The sequence below is a fragment of the Leucoraja erinacea genome, chromosome 34 (genome assembly GCF_028641065.1).
Source record: "Leucoraja erinacea ecotype New England chromosome 34, Leri_hhj_1, whole genome shotgun sequence".
NCBI lineage: Eukaryota > Metazoa > Chordata > Chondrichthyes > Rajiformes > Rajidae > Leucoraja > Leucoraja erinaceus.
Window position 1 is genome coordinate 18,890,518 of NC_073410.1, and position 18,215 is coordinate 18,908,732.

The window sequence follows — 18,215 nt, forward strand, 5'->3', positions numbered from 1 at the left end:
CTCAATGCTCTGATTTATAAAGGCTAGCATACCAAAAGCTTTCTTTACCACCCTATCTATATGAGATTCCACCTTCAAGGAACTATGCACGATTATACCCAGATCCCTCTGTTCAACTGTATTCTTCAATTCCCTACCATTTACCATGTACGTCCTATTTTGATTTGTCCTGCCAAGGTGTAGCACCTCACATTTATCAGCATTAAACTCCATCTGCCATCTTTCAGCCCATTTTTCCAAATGGCCTAAATCACTCTGTAGACTTTGGAAATCCTCTTCATTATCCACAACACCCCCTATCTTGGTATCATCTGCATACTTACTAATCCAATTTACCACACCTTCATCCAGATCATTGATGTACATGACAAACAACAAAGGACCCAACACAGATCCCTGAGGCACCCCACTAGTCACCTGCCTCCAACCCGATAAACAGCCATCCACCATTACCCTCTGGCTTCTCCCATTCAGCCACTGTTGAATCCATCTTGCTATTCCTGCATTTATACCCAACAGTTGAACCTTCTTAACCAACCTTCCATGAGGAACCTTGTCAAAGGCCTTACTAAAGTCCATATAGACAACATCCACTGCTTTACCCTCGTCAATTTCCCTAGTAACCTCTTCAAAAAATTCAAGAAGATTAGTCAAACATGACCTTCCAGGCACAAATCCATGTTGACTGTTCCTAATCAGACCCTGTTTATCTAGATGCTTATATATATTGTGTCTAAGTATCTTTTCCATTAATTTGCCCACCACTGAAGTCAAACTAACAGGTCTATAATTGCTAGGTTTACTCTTAGAACCCTTTTTAAACAATGGAACAACATGCGCAGTACGCCAATCCTCGGGGACTATTCCCGTTTCTAATGACATTTGAAATATTTCTGTCATAGCCCCGGCTATTTCTACACTAACTTCCCTCAATGTCCTAGGGAATATCCTGTCAGGACCTGGAGACTTATCCACTTTTATATTTTTCAAAAGTGTCAGTACTTCTTTTACTTTGAACCTCATAGTATCCATAGCTACTCTACTAGTTTCCCTTACCTCACATAATTCAATATCCTTCTCCTTGGTGAATACCGAAGAAAAAAAATTGTTCAATATCTCCCCCTTTTGGCTCTGCAGATAGCTGTCCACTCTGTCTCTCCAATGGACCAATTTTATCCCTCGTTACCCTTTTGCTATTAATATAGCTGTAGAAACCCTTTGGATTGACTTTCACCTTACTTGCCAAAGCAACCTCATATCTTCTTTTAGCATTTCTAATTTCTTTCTTAAGATTCTTTTTTACATTCCTTATACTCCTCAAGCACCTCATTTACTTCATGCTGCCTATAATTATTGTAGATCTCCCTCTTTTTCCGAACAAGATGTCCAATTTCCCTTGAAAACCAGGGCTCTTTCCAATTTTTACTGTTTCCTTTCAACCGAACAGGAACATAAAGATTCTGTACTCTTAAAATTTCCCCTTTAAATGTCCTCCATTTCTCTTCTACATCTTTCCCATAAAACAAAATGTCCCAGTTCACTCCTTTTAAATCATCTCGCATCGCATCGAAGTTAGCCTTTCTCCAATCAAAAATCTCAACCCTAGGTCCAGTTCTGACCCTCTCCATAATTATCTTGAAACTAATGGTATTGTGATCACTGGACCCGAAGTGCTCCCCAACGCATACCTCCGCCACCTGTCCCATCTCATTTCCTAACAGGAGGTCCAGCACTGCCCCTCCTCTAGTAGGTACCTCTATGTATTGCTGCAAAAAACTATCCTGCACACATTTTACAAACTCCAACCCCATCCAGCCCATTTACAGAATGTGTTTCCCAGTCTATGTGTGGAAAGTTGAAATCTCCCACAATCACTACCTTGTGCTTACTACTAATATCTGCTATCTCCTTACATATTTGCTCTTCCAATTCTCGTTCCCCGTTTGGCGGTCTATAATACACCCCTATAAGAGTTGCTACACCTTTCCCACTTCTCAATTCCACCCAAATAGCCTCCCTAGATGAGCCCTCCAATCTATCCTGCCAAAGCACTGCTGTAATATCTTCCCTGACTAGCAATGCAACACCTCCACCTCTTGCCCCTCCAATTCTATCACACCTGAAGCAGCGAAATCCTGGAATATTTAGTTTCCAATCACAGCCCTCCTGCAACCACGTTTCACTGATCGCCACAACATCATACTTCCAGGTGTCTATCCAGACTCTAAGCTCATCAACCTTTCTTACAATGCTCCTAGCATTAAAATATGCACATTTAAGAAAACTCCCGTCTCTTATTCTCTGTTTATTTCCTTTTTTTTCTTTCTCCTCTTGTGTCCGAGTGCTTCCCATTTCTGCTTCCTGCCTCCCATTCTGTCTACTACCTTTCGCTATTTGAGTCCCTCGTCCCAACCATTCTAGTTTAAAGTCTCCCCAGCTGCCTTTGCAAATTTCCCCGCTAGGATATTGGTCCCCCTCGGGTTCAAGTGCAACCCATCCTTTCTGTACAGGTCCCGCCTTCCCCAAAAGAAGTCCCAATGATCCAGGAACTTGAATCCCTGCCCTCTGCACCAGTCTTTCAGCCACGCATTTATCCTCCACCTCGCTCCATTCCTACTCTCACTGTCGCATGGCACAGGCAGTAAGCCTGATATGGTTACCTTTTTGGTCCTTTTTCTTAACTCTCCTCCCAACTCCCTAAATCCTCCCTTCAGGACCTCTTCCCTTTTTTTTCCTATGTCATTGGTACCTATATGTACCACGACCTCAGGCTCCTCTCCCTCTGATTTAAGGATATCTTGGATGCGTTGAGACACGTCCGAGACCTTGGCACCAGGGAGGCAGACCACCATCCTGGTCTCCCGACTGCGTCCACAGAATCGCAGAAGTCCACAGACCCTTATTCAGACAATTTCGCCAAGCATCTACCAGCTCAAAAGAGTCCACCATCTTCCTTAAAGTCTTTACTACACCCGGGTCACGCTGAACGCCAGAGCGATCTCTTGCCTCGAGGGCACAATTAAAATCTCCCCCAAGGAAAACACACTTCGCACGGTCGATAGTATTCAACAATGTGGTCACTTCCCTTGTTAAGCGCGTCTGCATTACGCCGATCTTGGGGGCGTACACATTAATGAAGTGTAATGGCACGCCATCCAAGCGCACGGCCAGATACAGCAAACGGCCTGGTACAATGTCCTGCACTTTGAGGGTCTCCGGCTGGAAAGACGGGGCCAACAGGAAGGCCACTCCACTCGAATTGGAGCTGAGATGACTCATGTAGACCTCCCCTTCCCACTCCAGGAGCCAGGTGGATTCATCACTAGCCCCAGTGTGTGTTTCCTGCAGGAAGCTCACCACACACCTCCCGTCCCTGAGGACTGAGAGATGGTGAAACCTACGGAGAGACCCCCTGCCCCCATTGATATTCAGGCTGGCTAAAGTGAGCTTCATTTTGAAATCTTTTATCCGCCCCCGGTGAAGGATTGGAGCCGCCCCTAACCTTCGGCCCTCTCTTTAGGGCCTTAAAAAGCTCTTGGAACTGGCGCCTCTCATTTCTTATTAGCCCCGCCTCATTCCCCTTCTTCTGAAGGATGGCATAAATGGACTGCATGGGCGCACTCAGATCCGACCAGCGGTCGACAGCCAAATCCACCTTGTTCCTACTCCCTCTAGTGTCCTTTAAGAACTTCCGAAGTTCCCAGACTTCGACAAGTCGAGACACGGGGCCGCGGTTGGAGCAGTCCGTCAACTCACTGTCGATGGACTCCGCGTACCCTTCCTCCTCGCACTCAATGTCCGAGCCCGAGTCTGGAAGGTTACTACTCTCAGCCGCCTCGCTCACCCCTCCCTGTGAGGTGGGCATTTCAGCCACATCACACAGTCTCTCCTCTGTCACCATCCCACCCCCAGGATCAGTGACAGGGTACAGGTACCAGTGCCTCTGACTGCGGCAAGCTATCTGACAATTGGCCAGTCTCCTGCACGCTCCCACCGCCCTCTGTAACCGGATTGGGAGCAGTGAAGTCGGACCAAGTCTCCGGGCCTTGCTGTAAGCGGGCTTGTCTGGAGTCCGACCGAAGGACACAATCCGAAACGATCTTACCCTCCTCCTCACCCAGGGTACTTGCCCCTGCACCGTCACCCAGAGAGTCCCCGTCCCCCTCCACCAGGTGAAGCACCTCACTGTGGCCCTCAGGGGCCGATGTTACTGGAGTCTCCCCTGCTCCCTCAACCAGTGGGGCATCACACCCCTCAACTGGGCTTGTAGCCTCAACAGGAAGCTCATGTTGGGGACCCACCCCCTCACCCAAGTCCTCCCTTTCAGGCTGCCCCTGGTCATCCACTAAGCTAGCGTTTTCTGTGGGAACAGACCCCAAGAGTAATACATCGCCACTCTCAGGTGGTCCCTGACCTGCAGAGGCATCCTCCCCCTCAGAGGAAGTGTGCCCTGGGTTCTCCACCTCAACAGGAGGGGAAGGCTCCTCTTCAGGTTGCCACTGACCTTCAGGGCCCTTCTCGGTATCGGAGGACCCATGCCTCCTCCTCTTCCAACCACTGGCGTGCGGTGGTACGGTGAGCTCCATTGCAGAAGCCTCTACCTCCGCACTACCGTCTATCTCAGAGGCGAACACGAAATTATCTGCTGCCAGGGGTCCCGTTTGGAGGTGATCATCTTCTAGGGGACCCGCCTGGAGATGTTTCTTCTTTTCCTTGACTTTCCTCCCCCTCTGATGCTCCCAAATCTTCCCATCCACCCCACGCACTTCTCCGGTATCCACCGCCACAGGTACGGGACATGGGGGTGGTGGGGGGATAGGGGTTGTGGGTAGGGGAGTAAAGCCTTCACGGGCCACCGTAGTAAAACCAGCAGCCCCAGATGGGCCAGTAGTGCTTTCCTGGGCCATCGTGGTGGAACTGGCAGCCCGGGTCCTGGGACAATTCCGGCGAAAATGCCCCACCTTTTTGCAAGCGTGACAATGCACTTGGCCCACGTTCCAGAACACGCGATAGGAGAAATCATCCACCTCCACCTCAAAACACCCCTCCGTGTCCATCCCCTGTGCCAACTGTATATAAACGCGACGCTTGAATGTATATATATGTTGCATCTCAGGATCGTCAAACCTGTACAACAGTTTGGTGAGCCCTGACCGCGCCTCCCCCAGCTTCCTTACATGTGGGATCAGGAGCGCATCCGGAACAAAAGTGGGAACGTTGGACAGAATGACCGGCAAAATGGAACCCCCCCATGGGTCCATCGCCGCGAAATTCCCGCCTGCTGTTACCCCCCCCCTTTCCAGATCCAGAGGCACCGCCTGTTCAGTCTTTAGTAGAACAACAACCTTCCCACTGACCACCGCGCCCGAGACTATGGCTTTCTTGCCTACAGTCTCACCCAGCGCATCTAGAAATGCCTTGAAGGGCAGGTTGCTGTGCATGTACATTTTTACACCATGTGTGCGCCCCATCAACTCGTGACCCTCAGTCTTCGAGACTGCCGACTGTGCGACAGCTGCATAACTCTGAGGGGCCGCCACAACACACAAAGTATCAGTACTTTATAAATCAAAGCAGTCTTTCTGCTGTTACTGCACCTCCACTCTTTTGCAGCAGTTAAATAGTCCTGTGAAGGTTTTCTTGGCAAGCAACAGAAGCAGTCTCCTCCTGATAAGATAGGAATGTCCGTGTCAATCCTCCCCGTCGTTAAAAATGGAGCTTCCGGAGTCTTCTTCCCCAGGTCTCCGTCGCCTCCCCGGCTTCAACGAAAACCAAGGCACTGTTGCCGTTCTTACCCAGCACACCTGGACCGGGCAAGTCGGTGTAGGAGGGAGCTTCCCGATGTTACTGACCACAAACACCGTTCCAGACTCAGCTCCGACTTGTACAAGTGTAACTTGGCCTTCCGCCAACCACAGGGCGCTCCTACAACTTTCCAGATACACGGACAAATCCTCACTAATTAGAGGAATCTTTGAACAAAGAAAGTCTCTGCAGATCGACAAAGCTCTGAACTGCAAAGTCTGACTGCTTTTGTTTCTCCCCGCCAAACAAATCCTTCCGAAAAGTTCATCAAATCCTCCCCGCCAGCAGAACAGCTCCTCACCTGGCCCCGCTCTGGGAGTAGGAGTGGGGGCAGGTCTGGATCCGCAACGGCCGTGAGCCCCAGGCCGAGCCCGGCGATCGTTTACCTGCTTCTGTTGCTGTTGGAGGTGAGACGTTGCGCCGCGTCAGGGTCTTGGGCCTGTCCCACTTTCGCCGTCAGTTGTGCGATAGGCCGTTGGCGTGCGAAGATTTTGTGCAGGATGAAGTCCACACTCTTCCACGCCACGCCACACTCCTCCACACCACTCCATGCGCCCGTCCCGCGCAACCCACGCGCTACCCACACGCTAGCAGTTTGCGTAAATGGCGCGCGAATGACAGCCAAGTGGGGCAGGCCCTTAAGCTTCTTCCATAAGGTGTTTGTGCTTCACCTCCCGTGGCGTCTCCTGAATTACAGTGAGCAAGAGAATGTGGTGGAAAAGGTAGCACCACCTCAGAGAGTGCATGACTACCCAAGCTCAAGCCTGTTGGGCAGGACCAAAGACATGCAGGTTTGTAGGTAAAATGGATTCTGTAAATCGGCACTACTTTGTTGGATATAACTAGTTTAGTTTAGAAATACAGCACAGAAACAGGCCCTTCGGTCCACCAAGTCTACGCCAACTAGCGATTCCCCCACACTAAAACTATCAATCTTACACACAAGGGACAATTTACAATTATATCAAGCCAATTAACCTTCAAACCTGTACGTCTTTGGAGTGTGGGAAGAAACTGGAGATCCCAGAAAAAACCTTCCCAGGGGAGAACATATGAAATCCGTTCCGACAACAGACAACGTGGCTTTCAGATGGCCACGGTAGCGCAGCGGTAGAGTGCTGCCTTACAGCACTTGCAGCGCCGGAGACCCGGTTTCGATCCCGACTACTGGTACTGTCTGTACAAAATTAAGGGCGGCCACGGTGGTGCAGCGGTAGAGTTGCTGCCTTACAGCACTTGCAGCACTGGAGACCTGGGTTCTATCCCGACTATGCGGATCTTGTACGTTCTCCCCCTGACCGTGTGGGTTTTCTCCGAGATCTTCGGTTTCCTCACACACTCCAAAGGTGTACAGGTTTGAGGGTTAATTGTCTTGGTGTATGTGTAAATTGTCCCTATTGTGTGTAGCTAATTTGCGAGGATCGCTGGTTGGTACGGACTCGGTGGGCCGAAGGGCCCGTAATCGTGCTGTATCTCTAAACTAAACTAAACCCTCTTAGTCAGAGTCGGCGCTGTGAGGCAGCAACTCTACCACTTTTATTACCAATTCTTTGAAGCCTCATGATGAAACAATGGCAGCACAATCTGAGCAACAAGGCAGCTGGTGCAAATACTCACGAATATGAGGGCTTTCACGGTCTTCCGCAGTCGGAGGTACTTGGCTTTGTACTTCTCGTTCAGGGCCTTCTTCTGGACTTTCTTTGGTTTAGGTTTGGAGTCTTGGAACATGGAGGGGGAAGGAAAGTTGGAGAGATGATCCATCAGCTGTGGATTAGGATACTCTGTCGGGGTTGTCACGGGAACGAGGAAAGACTGGGCCGTGTAGGTCTGGAGGAGCTGCTGGTGTTCCTTTTCCACCTGGAAGACAAAGACAAACATGATTACACCGTGCCGAGTACTGAGAGCAGCAAAACCTCAAGTGCACACATTCCCGTATGAAATAGAGTCAGTCTAAAGTGAAAGTGGAGCAAGGCAGCAACTCTACCACTGCTCCACTGTGCCACCCTATAACAGGATAAGCAAACTGAACACAACACCCCTTGTGCAACCTCACCAACATCGCGTACAAGTGTACTGGTACATTATACACTGCAGTTATAGTGCTCTTGAGCAAATTTAACAGAAACATAGAAAAATAGGTGCAGGAGTAGGCCATTCGGCCCTTCGAGCCATTCAATATGATCTAGGCTGATCATCTAAAATCAGTACCCCGTTCCTGCTTTTTCCCCATATCAGTACCCCTTTTCTGTAACCCTGAGCTAAATCTCTCTTGAAAACATCCAGTGAATTGGCCTCCACTGCCATATGTGGCAGAAAACTCCACAGATTTGCAACTCTGGGTGAAAAAAAAAATCCTCATCTCAGTCCTAAATGGCCTACCCCTTATTCTTAAACTGTGACCCCTGGCTCTGGACTCCCCAACATCGGGAACATTTTTCCTGCATCTAGCCTGTCCAATCATTTACAAATTTTATATGTTGCTATAAGACACCCTCTCATCCTTCTAAATTCCAGTGAATATAAGCCCAGTCGACCCATTCTTTAATTTACGTCAGCCCTGTCATCCTGGGAATTAACCTGGTGAACTTACGCTGCACTCCCACAATAGCAATAATGTCCTTCCCCAAATTAGAGGACTAAAATTGCACACATTACTCCAGGTGCGGTCTCACCACGGCCCTATACAACTGCAGTAGGACCTCCTTGCTTCTAAACTCAAATCCTCTCGCAATGAAGGCCAACATGCCATTAGCTTTCTTCACTGCCTGCTGTACCAATATGCTTACTTTCAGTGACTGATGTACCAGCACACCTAGGTCTTGCTGTACCTCCACTTTTCCTAATCTGACACCATCCCGATAATAATCTGCCTTCTTGATAGCCTCACATTTATCCACATTATACTGCATCTGCCATGCATCTGCCCACTCAACCAACCTATCCAAGTCATCCTGCAGCCTCATGGCATGTTCCTCACAGCTCACACTGCCACCCAGCTTTGTGTCATCCGCAAACTTGTAGATGTTACATTTAATTCCTTTGTCTAAATCTTTAATATATATTGTAAATAACTGGGGCACAAGCACAGAGCCTTGCAGCACCCCACTAATCACTGCTTTCCATTCTGAATAGGACCTGTTAATTCCTATTTTTTGCTTCCTGTCTGCAAACCAGCTCTCTATCCATGTCAAGTACCCTACCCCTAATACCTTATGCTCTAATTTTGCACTCTAATCTCATGTGCGTCAAAGGCTTTTTGAAAGTCCAGATACACCACATCCACTGGCTCCCCCTTAACCATTCTACTAAAAATTATATCCTCTAAAAATTCCAGAAGATTAGTCAAGTATGATTTCCCCTTCATAAATCCATGCTGACTTTGACCGATCCTTTTATTGGTTTCCAAATACGCTGCTATTACATCTCTAACTATTAGCGAGTTTGGTATTCCAACTGCCCAGGTCATAGTCACTCGCGATAAACATTCTCGGAAACTGTGCTGCTGCATGAATACAGACCTGCATTTCATCCGTAGTCAGGCGTAGTCAGGATCGAACCCGGGTCTCTGGCGCCACATGCACTGCTGAACCGCCACTGGACCATTCCCGTCTCCTCCCAACAGCTCTGCCTGTCCCGCCGGGTTAAACACAGCGCTGGACTGACGGGACACCAACCCGGAGCAGTGTAGTTAGCACTTCTTGTCCGCGATGGCTGTGGGCCTGGCCCGCCGCCACCGTCAGACTTCCGTCGGTCCAGGGTCGTCCCGGACGTCTCCGGCCGCCTCAGAACAGGGTTGGAGCACTCAAGAGGGGACAGGTTGGTCCAGTGGCGGTTCGGCAGAGCTTGTGGTGCCGGAGACCTGGGTTCGATCTTGGCTGCGGATGATGTGCAGCTTGCGAGTGGGTTTTACTGGAACGCGACCATTTAGAACGTTCAGATGCGGTGAATTTATACCCCCATATCTGCAGCAAATACACTGCCGGTTCTTTGGGGGGGGAAATCACCGTTTCGCAACGTAAAATGTGAATTAAATACATTTTAAGCAACACTTTTATACATAAAAATAAACTACTTTATTTTACCTGGTCCTGTATAAAATCTGTCCCTGGTGTCGGCATTGACGGCTTCAGAAGCTACTTTTAAAATGACTCCAGCGATTAACTTGTCGGGTGAATTTTTTTTAAAAACACACAGAACGGCCATAGGAACGATTCTTTAGCAAAATCTTGCACTCCAACAAATATAATTCAGGACCAGGTCGGGAAAAAAAAAAAAAACCCGTTTTAACCCAGCCCCACCCCCTCAAAGGCGCCAAAATCGCGCACACGGCCAGTGGCACGGCCAGTGGAGAATTACAGCGCCGCTGAAGGTAAGTTTTGTAACATACCTAGAGAGTGTTTATCGTGAGGGACCTTTCACAAATCCAATGATTCCTTGCGTTTTTCGGAATACCAAACTCGCTTATCGACTCCAGCATCCTCCCCACTACCGATGCACTAACTGGTCTATAATTTCCCGTTTTCTCTCTCCTCCTTTCTTAAAAAGTGTAGTTATATTGGCTGCCATCCAGTCCACAGGAACTGATCCAGAGTCGAGAGAGCATTGGAAAATGATCACCAAGGCATTCACGATTTCCAGGGCCACCTCCTTGATTACTCTGGGATGCAGACCATCAGGCCCTGGGGATTTATCTGCCTTCAGTCCCAACAGTTTACCAAACACCATTTCCTGACTAATGTGAATTCCCTTCAGTTCCTCCCTCCCACTAGATCCTCAGTCCATATAACCATATAACAATTACAGCACGGAAACAGGCCATCTCGGCCCTACAAGTCCGCGCCGAATAACATTTTTTTCCCTTAGTCCCACCTGCCTGCACTCATACCATAACCCTCCATTCTCTTCTCATCCATATGCCTATCCAATTTATTTCTTATTATTTCTGGAAGATTATTTGTGCCTTTAGATATCTAAAGAAGCTTTTAGTCAGATTATATATTCCCTGCAAGCTTTCTTTCATGCATTTTTTTCTTAATTAATTTAGCTCTTAATTAAACCCTTTGTCTTCCTCTGTTGAGTCCTACATTTCTACCAGTCCTCTGGTTTGCTGCTTCCTCTGCCCAATTTGTCTGCCTTTTCCTTGGATTTAACACTATCCTTGATTTCCCTCATTAGCCATGGTTGAGCCGCCTACCCCATTTAATTTTTTCGCCAAACTGGGATGAACAATTCTGGGAGTTTATCCCATCTTTAAATCTTTGCCATTGCATCTCCACCATCAACTCCTTAAGTATAATTTGCCAGTCTATCGAAGCCAATTCCCGTCTCTTACCTTCAAAGTCTCCTTTCTTTAAGTTAAGGACCAACATTTCTGAATTAACCGTTGTCACTATACATCCTAATGCAGAATTCCACCATATTATGGTCACTGTTGCCCAAGGGGCTCCGCACAACAAGATCGCTAACTAATCCTTCCTCATTACACAATACCCTGGCTAGGATGGCCTGCCCTCTTCTACATATTGGTTCTTCTACATATTGGTTTAAAAAACCATCCCGTATACATTCCAGGAAATCCTCAACCTCAGCGGTGCTACCAATTTGGTTGGCCCAATCTAAATGTAGATTAAAGTCACCCATGATAATGTGATTGAAGGAGTTGGACGGGTTGCCAAATTGAATGGTAATGCTGGACTAGATGTCATTGAGTTAAGCTTTGTTGGAACTGCACTCATTCAAGCATGTGAAGAGTGTTCCAGTACACTTTGGTCATGTTTTTGTCCATTGTGACAGATTTTGATCCATGGGACAGCCATACTGTTGAATATTCAGCCTGTCAATTCTGCTTTTTGTAACATTGGTGTTGTGTGTTGAGTTTATATTGCCCCTAATGACGTTGACGGCAGGAGATTGGGAAATCTGGTGAAAGTCAAGAGTTCACAGTTTGATCATGTTGACTCGATAGTGGTAATAGATCTTGGCACTTGACTGTACAAGCTTTCACAAAGTGTGCAAGGAGGTTCCACACATGGCATAACATGGGCTGGAAGAGAGAACCTGGAGACACAGTGGGGATAAAACATAGGAGACACAGTGGGGATAAAACATTCCTATGATTATTGGAATGCGATGCAATGTTCCCCAGGGATCTCTATCATGGGGGAGGTCACAGTATTACAATATTTCAATGCCTTCTATCTGTGAAATGGATATCCAGTGAGGAAATGCCTCATCAATGCCTCCAGGAGAGGAGGAAGAAAACAAAGGCCAAACACATCCAGGCAATGAAAGTAACACAGGGGAATGGACGCACCTGTAGAGCAAACACTCCATTTTTGTTTTCCAGCCTCTTGAATCGTCTGCTGCCTTTTTGAGTCTGTAATAGAGCAGCAGATAGTCACACTGAACACATTCTCAGCCAGCGCATGCACAAACCACTGCCAATCATTCTAAATACATGCTGATGTATACAGTGCCCTCCATAATGTTTGGGACAGACCCATCTTTTATTTATTTGCCTCTGTGCTCCATAATTCGAGATTTGTGTAGGAAAAAACCATGTGTGGTTAATGTGCACATTGTCAGCTTTCATTAAACGTCATTTTTATACATTTTGGTTTCACCATGTAGAAATTACAGCAGTGTTTATCCCAAACATACTGCTAAAGCATCAAAGGAGTTTTTTAAAACGGTAGGCGGCGCGGCTCTGGCCAGCAGCGGCCTCTGCAGCCTGTCCGCGTTTTTATTATTTTTTGTCTGTGTTTTTATGTAGTTTTTGTTATTTTATGTTGGGGTGTGTGTGTGGGGGGATGGGGGTGGGGCCACCACCCGGCGACCTTTTCTCGTCGGGTCTCAGATGTCGTTGGGGCCGCAACGAGGAGCGGCCTCCAACGGGAAGAGACCGGGGACTCAGGTGCCAACTCACCGTTGCTGTCGCGGAGCTGGCCGAGACCGGAGCGGGTGGAGCGGTGGAGGAGCGTTGCCGCTGCCGCTGCTGCTGCTGCTGCTGAGTCGGAGGCTGCTGCTGCGGGTCTGCGGACGGCGGGAACCGGGAGCCCGCGGCTCCCTGGAGGGAGACCGCTTTTCGGGGCTCCTGCAACAGCGACTTCCCCCGCCCGAGTTGCGGGGTCGAAGAGCTCCTGGAGCGGGGCCTAACACCATTGCCCCGCGCGGCTGGAACGGCCGCGGGACTTTGCGAGCGCACACCGGGGGTTCCAACATCAAGACCCGGTGTGCGACCTCGCACCACCCGGCGTGGCTTCAATGGCCGCGGGACAATCGCCATCGCCAGCCGGGGGCTATGACTTTGACTCTGACATCGGGGGGGGGAGAGTGCAATGGAGAGATAAGTTTTTTTTTGGCCTTCCATCACAGTTATGTGATGGATGTTTATGTTAAATGTAATTATGTTGTGTCTGGGGTCTATTTGTGTGTAATGTATGGCTGCAGAAACGGCATTTCGTTTGGACCTCCAGGGGTCCAAATGACAATTAAATTGACTCTTGACTCTTGACTCTCTTAAAAGCTAAAAAAGGGTCATTTCTTGAGTTGCCAAGTCAATCACCCGATCTGAACAAAATTGGGCATGCCTTTTATATGCTGAAAAGAAAATTGAAGGGGATTAACCCCCAAAACAAGCATGAATGAATTAATACGTTTATTGGCCAAGTATGTTCACATACAAGGAAATTGCCTTGGTGCTCCGCTCACAAGTGACAATATGACATACAGTGACAATTAAGAATGACACATAAAACATTAATAAAACAGTATTGATTAAACATGTGAATTAAATAAAATACCAGAGCAAAAGGAGTCTACGGATTTTTGGTTATTGTGTAGCTACTCCACGTGGGAAAAAAGCTGTTTTTTATGTCTGGCTGTGGCAGCTTTGACAGTCCGGAGTCGCCTTCCAGAGGGAAGTGATTCAAAGAGTTGTGGCCTGGGTGAGAGGGGTCAGAGATGATCTTACTCGTTCGCTTCCTGGCCCTTGCAGTGTACAGTTCATCAATGGAGTACTCAAGTCCTGTGCTACGCAGCTAGCTCCAGTGCTCACTACATTATTCAACCTCTCCCTGGACAAGTCCGTGGTCCCTGCCTGCTTCAAACAATCCATCATTGTACAGGTACCAAAAAATGCCTCCCCAGCCTGTCTGAATGACTACCGTCCGATGGCCCTTACCTCGGTAGTCATGAAATGCTTTGAGAGGCTGGTGAAGAATCACATCTGCACCTTCCTCCCTCGGAACATGGTCCCGTTGCAGTTCGCATATCGTCCGAACAGGTCCACGGACGATGCGGTCTCCCAGGTCTTGCACACCGCTCTCTCCCACCTGGACAGCCAGAAGGGGGGCTACGTGAGGATGCTGTTCATAGACTACAGTTCAGCCTTCAACACGATAGTCCCCACCAGACTGGCCGGGAAGCTAATGGAATTGGGGTTCAACACCTCCCTGTGTGCCTGGGTCCTGGACTTTCTCACCGCCAGGCCCCAGGTAGTCAAGATGGGAGGGAATACATCGGAGTCCCTCACCCTGAGCACAGGATCGCCCCAGGGTTGCGTCCTCAGCCCCCTATTGTACTCCCTGTACACACATGACTGTGTGGCTAGGTTCAGCTCCAATTCAATAATTAAGTTTGCTGATGACACTGTGGTGGTGGGCCTGATCTCAGACAACGATGAGAAGGCCTACCGGGAGGAGGTGGCTTATCTAAATGGTGGCCGATTGGGAAAGGGGGAGATACAGCGAGACCTGGGTGTCATGGTACACCAGTCATTGAAGGTAGGCATGCAGGGTTCAGATTCAGATTCAGATTCAATTTTAATTGTCATTGTCAGTGTACAGTACAGAGACAACGAAATGCATTTAGCATCTCCCTTGAAGAGCGACATAGCAAACGATTTGAATGAAAAAAAAAACTAATAAGTGTCCGGGGGGGGGGGGGTGATTGGCAGTCACCGAGGTACGTTGTTTAGTAGAGTGACAGCGGCCGGAAAGAAGCTGTTCCTCGACCTGCTGGTCCGGCAACGGAGAGACCTGTAGCGCCTCCCGGATGGTAGGAGGGTAAACAGTCCATGGTTGGGGTGAGAGCAGTCCTTGGCGATGCTGAGCGCCCTCCGCAGACAGCGCTTGCTTTGGACAGACTCAATGGAGGGGAGCGTGGAACCGGTGATGCGTTGGGCAATTTTCACCACCCTCTGCAATGCCTTCCGGTCGGAGACAGAGCAGTTGCCATACCATGGGGCAGCAGGCAGTAAAGAAAGCAAATGGTATGTTGGCTTTCATAGCAAGAGGATTTGAGTATAGGAGCAGGGAGGTTCTACTGCAGTTGTACAGGGTCTTGGTGAGACCACACCTGGAGTATTGCGTGCAGTTTTGGTCTCCAAATCTGAGGAAGGACATTATTGCCATAGAGGGAGTGCAGAGAAAGGTTCACCAGACTGATTCCTGGGATGTCAGGACTGTCTTATGAAGAAAGACTGGATAGACTTGGTTTATACTCTCTAGAATTTAGGAGATTGAGAGGGGATCTTATAGAAACTTACAAAATACTTAAGGGGTTGGACAGGCTAGATGCAGGAAGATTGTTCCCGATGTTGGGGAAGTCCAGGACAAGGGGTCACAGCTTAAGGATAAGGGGGAAATCCTTTAGAACCGAGATGAGGAGAACTTTTTCACACACAGAGAGTGGTGAATCTCTGGAACTCTCTGCCACAGAGGGTAGTTGAGGCCAGTTCATTGGCTATATTTAAGAGGGAGTTAGATGTGGCCCTTGTGGCCAAGGGGATCAGAGGGTATGGAGAGAAGGCAGGTACGGGATACTGAGTTGGATGATCAGCCATGATCATATTGAATGGCGGTGCAGGCTCGAAGGGCGAATGGCCTACTCCTGCACCTAATTTCTATGTTTCTATGTTTCTATGATCTAGCACTCTGGTGCCAGGATAACAGCCTCCTCTTGAACATCAAAAAAACGAAGGAGCTGATCATGGACTTTAGGAGGGCATATCATCCGAGGACGTACACTCCATTGAGGATAAATGGGGATCCTGTGGATAGGGTGAACTGTTTTAAATATCTGGGAGTCCACATCTCCGAGGATATGACATGGGCATCACATGCCTCAGCACTCGTGAGTAAGGCAAGGCAGCGCCTTTACCACCTCAGGCAATTGAGGAAATTCAGAGTGTCTCCGAGGATCCTCCAGTGCTTCTACGTAGCGGCGGTGGAAAGCATCTTGTCCGGGAACATTACCATCTGCCAAGGACAAGAAGGCTCTGCTGAGAGTAGTGCGTTCGGCCGAACGCACTATGGGAACTTCACTCGCCCCCCTGCAGGAACTATACAACAGGAGGTGCAACTCCAGATCAAATAAAATGATGGGAGACCCCTTCCACCCCTGCAACGGACTGTTCCAGCTGCTACGGTCAGGCAAACGCCTCCATTGCCATGCGGTGAGAACGGAGAGGTTGAGAAGGAGTTTCTTCCCAGAGGCAATTCGGACTGTAAACGCCTATCTCACCAGGGACTAACTCTACTGAATGTTTTTCCTTCCATTATTTATTATGTAAAAGAATATGTGTGTTATGATTGTGTTTATAATTTGTTTGGTTGTTTTGTTGTTTGTCTTTTGCACAAATGTCTGCGAGCATTGCCACTTTCATTTCACTGCACATCTTGTATGTGTATGTGACAAATAAACTTGACTTGACTTGACTTGACTTGGAGGGAAGACTGCAGCTAATAACCTTCACAGCTGATCGGACGATTCGCTGCAGCCTCCGGGTGTCGTGTTTGGTGGCTGAGCCAAACCAGACCATGATGGAGAAGGCGAGGACAATCTCTACGATGGCCGTACAGAATTGGACCGTCATTGCCTGTGGCAGATTGTGTTTCCTCAGCTGCCGCAGGAAGTACATCGTCTGTTATGCCTATTTAACTGTGGAGTCGATGGTGGCCCCCCATTTAAGGTTCTTGGAGATGATGGTTCCCAGGAACTTAAAAGACTCCACAGATGTGACTGTGGTGTTGTTGATGGGTGAGTGGGGTGAGGGGAGGGGGAGCTCTCCTAAAGTCCACAATCAATTCCACTCTTAAGAGTTGCGATGGCACCAGGACGCCAGCTGTCACTTCCTGTCTGTAGGCAGATTCCTCCCCATCCTGGATCAGTCCAATCAGGGTTGTGTCATCCGCAAATTTGAGAAGCTTGACAGAGGAGTCTGTGGAGGTGCAGTCATGGGTGTAGAGAGAGTAGAGAAGGGAGAGTACGCAGCCTTGCGGTACTCCTATGCTGAGGCTCTGTGGGTCCAAGATGTGCTTTCCCAGCCTCACATGCTGCTTCCTGTCTGTCAGGAAGCTGGTGATCCATTGACAGAGGGATTCCGGCAGTCAATTTGGAAAGTTTGGAGTGTAGTAGCTCTGGCACAATGGTATTGAATGCAGAGCTAAAATCCACAAACAAAATCCTTGCATAGGTCCCCTGCTGGAGGATGAAGTGCAGGTGCTGGAGTATGAAGTGCAGGCCCAGGTTGACTGCATCATCCACAGATCTATTGGCCCCATATGCAAACTGCAGAGGGTCCAACAGGAGGTTCGTGATATTTTTCAGCTCGGCCAGCACAAGCCTTTCAAGGGTCTTCATGACTACAGAGGTCAGTGCCACAGGCCTGTGGTTATTAAGACCAGTAATCCTTTTCTTTTTGGGTACAGGGGCAATAGTGGAGACTTTGAAGCAGGCAGGGACAGTACGTGTTTGCAGGGACTGCATGAAAAGTTAAAGATAAGTTAAAGGCAGCTGCAATACATGCCTGGCAGAGCATCACCAGAGAAGACATCCAGCAACTGGTGATGTCCATGAATGGCAGACTTCAAGTCAAGCAGTGATTGCATGCAAAGGATATGCAACAAAAGACCAAACATCACTACTTTCATTTACATGCCGTTGCTGTGTCCCAAACATTATGATGCCCTGAAATGGGGGGGGGGGATATGTATAAAGATCGGTGAAATCTCTACATGGTGAAACAAAATGTATAACGACATAAAATAAGAGCATGTGCACTTTAACGACACGTTGATCTTTTCTATTACAAATCTCAAATTCTGGAGCGCAGAGGCAACTAACAAAATGATGGATCTTTCTGCCACACATTATGGAGGGCACACACACACGTGCGTGCGCGCGGTCGCACACACACGCGCACACACACACACGCACACGCACACACACACCAGACCTCGTTATGTTTCTGGTTAATGGGAGACACAAGAGACTGCAAATGCTGGAATCTGGATCAACAAAACTGCTGCTGGAGGTACTCAGTGGGTTCAGCAGCATTTGTGGATGGTCAACATTTCAGGCCGAGACCCTGCAACATGGCCGACAAGCTCTGACCATTATTCTGCCTC

At 48.5% G+C, this 18,215-nt stretch overlaps 1 protein-coding gene across 1 annotated transcript in view; it reads right to left on the reverse strand.

Annotated features, from left to right (window-relative positions):
* tbrg1 (transforming growth factor beta regulator 1) overlaps positions 1-18,215 on the reverse strand; it is a 51,710-nt gene that overhangs the window by 15,150 nt on the left and 18,345 nt on the right. Inside the window, exons 6-7 of the mRNA XM_055661946.1 lie at positions 12,119-12,181; positions 7,423-7,662 (exon numbers count right to left, since the gene is read on the reverse strand). Of these exons, the coding sequence (XP_055517921.1) occupies positions 7,423-7,662; positions 12,119-12,181 (303 nt within the window). The remainder of the gene's footprint in view (positions 1-7,422; positions 7,663-12,118; positions 12,182-18,215) is intronic.